This window comes from Osmerus eperlanus, chromosome 22 (genome assembly GCF_963692335.1).
Source record: "Osmerus eperlanus chromosome 22, fOsmEpe2.1, whole genome shotgun sequence".
In the NCBI taxonomy this organism is placed as follows: Eukaryota; Metazoa; Chordata; class Actinopteri; order Osmeriformes; family Osmeridae; genus Osmerus; species Osmerus eperlanus.
In genome coordinates this window covers 12,994,316-13,000,341 of record NC_085039.1, presented here as the reverse complement: position 1 = coordinate 13,000,341, position 6,026 = coordinate 12,994,316, and the positions used below count along the sequence as shown (strand labels likewise).

At 47.7% G+C, this 6,026-nt stretch overlaps 1 protein-coding gene across 2 annotated transcripts; it reads right to left on the bottom strand.

Moving 5' to 3' along the window:
• Window positions 1-741: 741 nt before the first annotated feature.
• On the bottom strand, window positions 742-4,352 carry LOC134008964 (IQ domain-containing protein E-like). Of its 2 annotated transcripts, XM_062448570.1 has the most exons (6): window positions 4,211-4,341; window positions 3,702-3,767; window positions 2,829-2,953; window positions 1,820-1,890; window positions 1,556-1,627; window positions 756-1,275 (listed from the first exon to the last, which is right to left on the bottom strand). In XM_062448570.1, exons 1-6 carry the CDS (start codon window positions 4,325-4,327, stop codon window positions 1,151-1,153), a joined length of 576 nt encoding a protein of 191 aa, XP_062304554.1. In that variant the 5' UTR covers window positions 4,328-4,341; the 3' UTR covers window positions 756-1,150. The 2 variants fall into 2 exon arrangements, with proteins under 2 accessions (XP_062304555.1, XP_062304554.1); XM_062448571.1 differs by lacking the exon at window positions 1,556-1,627 and having other exon boundaries at window positions 742-1,275; window positions 4,211-4,352.
• Between the last annotated feature and the right edge of the window lie 1,674 nt (window positions 4,353-6,026).

The window sequence follows — 6,026 nt, the reverse complement described above, 5'->3', positions numbered from 1 at the left end:
AGCGAGACTGCGGCTTTCTACTTCAATAACAACCCCCACCGTGTACCGTACTACCAGAATACCCAGAACGCCCGTCTAAAAGAAGCTTACCGTCGAGATGTCCTCACATTCTTCAAATAACCGTCTCGGTTTTTCGGAATTCCTCGAGGCGGCGTGTAAAGGGTTAATCTTGTTGACCTGCAATCATAAGATTATCGTTTTCACCGTTTACCCTTCGTCGTTAACGTCCGGTGTAGATTACACACCGCCGTGGACTTGTTTGGAGCATTGTTCGAGGTTAACGGGTTGAGAGCGTGAAACAAACCCTTGCGTTTAACACAATCACGGAGCACCGAGCTTTGCGGTAGCTCGCTCTGCAAATAGATCACTGTGGTGTGTGTGTGTGTGTGTGAGAGGGCGGGATAGAGAGGGAGGCGTGCGTGCGTGCGCGACAGAAGGGCTGAGGTTGAGCGAGCGAAGACGCATAGCTTAGGCACGCCATCTCCTGGAGAAACAGTGTTTTGGAGTGATGAACATTTGCTTGCTCTGTAGAAAGGTGTAGTGTTGGTAACATGGGTTAGGGTGATGGGAGTAGAAAGGTATAAACGTCCTGGGTTTAAATCGGTATCCGTTTGCCACCCCGCTCCGGTTGAATCTGCAGCATTATAAGAACATTCACGGCGTGTAACGGTGACGTTTCGGTAATCTCACACGCACGCATCAGAAACTCATACAACACACGTGATCTGATTAGAAACGGGATTTTATTGGTTAATCACATTTTATAAAACACACAAATCAAGGCACGATCAGATAAAACCATTTCCTTTCCGTTTCAGTCCTCTCGCGTGTCTCTCGGTACCGGTCTGTCTCTCGGTCTTATTGCGCTAGAATAGTGGACCGTGAAGTCATGTGACAGTTCTCAGATCAGCTGGTAGCATTAGCACAATAGCTTCTACAGGACTATCAAGCACCGCTCATGTCTAACATGTATACACACACACAGGTAGACATGTACACACACAAACATGTGCAAATACACTCCTCAAACACACACAGGCACTTTGGCAAAGAATGAGTAAAAATTCTAATCTTAGATTAGAATCGCCCTGTCTCACACACACACACACTCACACTCACACACACACACACACACACACACACACACACTCTAAGTCAGAAGCTCCTCTCGTCGTCTCAGTGGGCGGGAGGGAGAAACGATGATGTCATCAGAATCATCAGAATCCATCGTCGTGGCAACCTCTGCAGTGGGAGGGTGGTGGACCTCAAGCTGGGCTGTAGACGAGGACAGTAGTGAGGAGGGAGACACACACACCACACACATACACACACACACACACACCATACATACACACCCACACACACACCATACATACACACACACACACACACACACCATACATACACACACACACACCATACACACACACCACACACACACCACACACACCATACACACACACACACACACCATACACACACACACACACACACACCATACACACCATACACACACACACACACACACACACACCATACACACATCTTATCTTACCCGGGGTGAGTTTCAGTCTGAAGGAGAGTGAGTTGGATACAGGCCAGGGGTCTTCCTCTCTCTGCACATGCTCTTCATCACACACACCATAAACACACACACACACCATACACACACACCATACACACACACCATACACACACACCATACACACACACACACACGGAGTGAAAACGTGCCAAGTATCAAAGTCTAAAAGTACCATATTTTAAGTGTGTTGTTAGTGTATTAATAGTGCTGTGTGTGTGTGTGTGGGTGTGGTACCTGAGGGTGTTGGGAAGTTTCTTCTAGGAAGTGGGACTGGAACATTATTACCCTGAGAAGGGACAGTAGAGCTACACACACACAATACACACACAGGTTGATCACTGCTTTGCAATTAAGGTACATCTGTGTGTGTCTGTCTATATAGTTGTGTGATGTGTGTGTATTTGTGTGAGTGTGTGTGTGTGTATTTTCTGTATGAGTATATGTGCATATACTGTACGGGTATGTGTGTATGTGTGTAAATAATGAATATGTGAGAGTGTATATAGGTCTACATGTATGTGTGGTGTGTCTAACCTCTCTGTTCCCAGCACAATGTGTGTGTATCCCGTATGTGTGTGTGTGTGGTGTGTCTAACCTCTCTGTTCCCAGCACAATGTGTGTGTATGTGAGTGTGTATCCTGTATGTGTGTGTGTGTGAGTATGTATCCTGTATGTGTGTGTATGTGAGTGTGTATCCCGTATGTGTGTGTGGTGTGTATCCCCTATGTGTGTGTGTGTGAGTATGTATCCTGTATGTGTGTGTGTGTGTGGTGTGTATCCTGTATGTGTGTGTGTGTGGTGTGTATCCCCTATGTGTGTGTGTGTGTGGTGTGTCTAACCTCTCTGTTCCCAGCACAATGTGTGTGTGTGTGGTGTGTATCCTGTATGTGTGTGTGTGTGTGGTGTGTATCCTGTATGTGTGTGTGTGTGGTGTGTATCCCCTATGTGTGTGTGTGTGTGGTGTGTCTAACCTCTCTGTTCCCAGCACAATGTGTGTGTGTGTGGTGTGTATCCTGTATGTGTGTGTGTGTGGTGTGTATCCCGTATGTGTGTGTGTGTGAGTGTGTATCCTGTATGTGTGTGTGTGTGGTGTGTATCCTGTATGTGTGTGTATGTGAGTGTGTATCCTGTATGTGTGTGTATGTGAGTGTGTATCCTGTATGTGTGTGTATGTGAGTGTGTATCCTGTATGTGTGTATGTGAGTGTGTATCCCGTATGTGTGTGTGTGTGAGTGTGTCTAACCTCTCTGTTCCCAGCCCGGTGCGGGCCAGGTGTCCCCGGAACACAGACTGGATCAGCGTCATGGCAACCTCCATTTCCTCCTCCACAGGGGAAATGACATCACTACTGGGTTCTGATTGGACGCTCTGAAAGAAAGAAAGATTAACAGAGAGCAGATGTAACTGTGTGTGTGTGTGTTACCTGGGTGTGTGTGATCCTGAGCTAGTGTAGTTGTGTGTGTGTTTCCTGTGTGTGTGTTACCTGGGTGGGTGTATGTGTGTTACCTGGGTGTGTGTGATCCTGAGCTGGTGTAGTTGTGTGTGCGTGTATGTGTGTTACCTGGGTGTGTAGTTGTGTGTGTGTGTTACCTGGGTGTGTAGTTGTGTGTGTGTTACATGGGTGGGTGTGGGTCTGTGTTACCTGGGTGTGTAGTTGTGTGTGTGTGTTACCTGGGTGTGTAGTTGTGTGTGTGTTATATGGGTGGGTGTGGGTCTGTGTTACCTGGGTGTGTAGTTGTGTGTGTGTTACATGGGTGGGTGTGGGTCTGTGTTACCTGGGTGTGTAGTTGTGTGTGTGTTACATGGGTGGGTGTGGGTCTGTGTTACCTGGGTGTGTAGTTGTGTGTGTGTTACATGGGTGGGTGTGGGTCTGTGTTACCTGGGTGTGTAGTTGTGTGTGTGTTACATGGGTGGGTGTGGGTCTGTGTTACCTGGGTGTGTAGTTGTGTGTGTGTGTTACCTGGGTGTGTAGTTGTGTGTGTGTTACATGGGTGGGTGTGGGTCTGTGTTACCTGGGTGTGTAGTTGTGTGTGTGTTACCTGGGTGGGTGTGGGTCTGTGTTACCTGGGTGTGTAGTTGTGTGTGTGTTACATGGGTGGGTGTGGGTCTGTGTTACCTGGGTGTGTAGTTGTGTGTGTCTGAGCAGGTGAGCTCTCATAGCAGACTGAAGCATCACTGTGTCCTGGACAAACAAACAAACTAGCTACAGGTAGATTCATATGGTTGGCTAGCTAGTCATGTATATAAACATGTTTAATTATATTATAAACTATTATAGTAGAAGTCAGTAGTATTATGTCATGTACTGTTATCACATTTACATTTAGTCATTTAGCAGACGCTCTTATCCAGAGCGACTTACAGTAAGTACAGGGACAATCTCCCCGAGGCAAGTAGGGTGAAGTGCCTTGCCCAAGGACACAACGTAATTTGGCACGGCCGGGAATCGAATTATGTCATGTACTGTTATAGTAGCAGCAGTAGTATTATGTCATGTACTGTTATAGTAGCAGTATTATGTCATGTACTGTTATAGTAGTAGTATTAAGTCATGTACTGTTATAGTAGCAGTAGTAGTATTATGTCATGTATTGTTATAGTAGCAGTAGTAGGAGATCTTCTCACCTTCTCTCTGTGTCTCAGCCAGTTTCTCTGGAGCATCCTGGCAGCCTCCTCTCTCTGCTCCTCCATTCCTCTCTCCTCCTCCTCTCTCTGCTCCTCCATCCCTCTCTCTTCCTCCATCCCTCTCTCCTCCTCCTCCTCTCTCTGCTCCTCCATTTCTCTCTCCTCCTCCTCTCTCTCCTCTTCCATCCCTCTCTCCTCCTCCATCCCTCTCTCCTCCTCCTCCTCCTCTCTCTGCTCCTTCATGCCTCTCTCCTCCTCCTCTCTCTGCTCCTTCATGCCTCTCTCCTCCTCCTCTCTCTGCTCCTCCATCCCTCTCTCCTCCTCCATCTCTCTCCTCTCCTTGGGTTCCTCAGGGTTCTCCTTCTTTGGTTGGATTTGAGATGAAAACAAATGCCTGCACACACAAAACACACACACACACTTACACTCTCAGTGTAGTACAGAACTGGGAGTCAGGTGGCTGAGCAGTGAGGGAGTCGGGCTAGTAATCAGAAGGTTGCCAGTTCGATTCCCGGCTGTGACGTTGTGTCCTTGGGCAAGGCACTTCACCCTACTTTCCTCGGGGGAATGTCCCTGTACTTACTGTAAGTCGCTCTGGATAAGAGCGTCTGCTAAATGACTAAATGTAAATGTAACTGATCTGGATGGTAAGCTTGGGGGAAGAGAGGACATATTTATCTCTCTCTCTTTCTCACATTCCTTTGTTAGTTTGTCTTTCCATCTCTCATCTCTCTCTCTCCATCTCCTAACTGCTCAATCTCTCCATCTCACACTCAGAACTCCTCCAACACTACTATTAAAATAAGAAAAGATAAATACAAACTTTAAAGCGGGTGATCTAGAATATTATGATGTCCTATCGTGACCTTGTTCACATCTTACTCTCTATTGGTTAGTCTCTCCTGAAGCTCCTCCTTCTCCTTCTCCAGCTGGAGGACACGCCCCCTGAGGAGGACAAGCTCCTCCCCTTCCTGTGGTGCCATTACCCTGGCAACCTCCCCCTCTGAGGCCGTGATTGGCAGGTCAGTCTGGACGGCCTGATCTGATTGGCTCCTCCTCGTGGAGGGGGTGGTTCTCCTACCCTCCTCCAGCCTCTGGAGAGAGAGGGGAAGCTGTGATTGGCTGGAACCCCCGAAAGGTTTACACACACACATACTGAGATAACACACAGTCACACACACTAAGAGGATGTCCTGACCTTCTCCTGCTCCACCAATCTTCTCAACAGACGCTGTTTGCTCCACTCTCTGTAGCCTAGGAACACACACACACACTTTAATAACAAGGAGACCGTGTGTTGTGTGCATGCGTTAGTGTGTAAGTGCATGTATATGTGTGTGTGTTGTATGTGTGTAAGTGCATGTATATATGTCTGTGTGTGTGTGTGTGTGTGAGTGTGTGTGTGAGTGTGAGAGAGACCTCGGGCTCCTCCAGCAGGAGTGTCAGGGCTGAGTTCTTCTCTGAGACTGAGGTTCTCCTGTTGCAGTTGCTGCAGCTTCTCCGACAAACACACAACCCTGGAGCTCAGAACCCTGTTCTGCCTCTGAGAACCTTTACTCTCTGCACGGCTGCTGCGCTCCGCGTTCTCCAGCAGAACCCTCAACCTCTGGATCTGGACAACACAACAGACACACAAGGACATAGAATGATGATATGATCATTTAACACATGCTCTATCCACAGTGATGTGCGGGGACAGTTACAGTGTTTGTGTAACCAGTGAGTGTCTGTGTGTGTGTGTAACCAGTCTCCACAGCAGAACTGTGAGCAGAGATGTTACCTCCTCGTAGTACATCTCCATGGTGATCTTCATCTC

Excerpts from the sequence above, each read along its gene's own strand:
- LOC134008964 (XM_062448570.1), bottom strand. The coding sequence starts at position 4,327 with ATGGAGGAAGAGAGAGGGATGGAGGAGCAGAGAGAGGAGGAGGAGAGA. Across the intron at positions 3,768-4,210 it reads GGCTGAGACACAGAGAGAAG|GACACAGTGATGCTTCAGTC; the intron begins GTGAGAAGATCT and ends TTGTTTGTCCAG. Across the intron at positions 1,891-2,828 it reads ACCGGGCTGGGAACAGAGAG|CTCTACTGTCCCTTCTCAGG; the intron begins GTTAGACACACT and ends GTGTGTGTGTAG.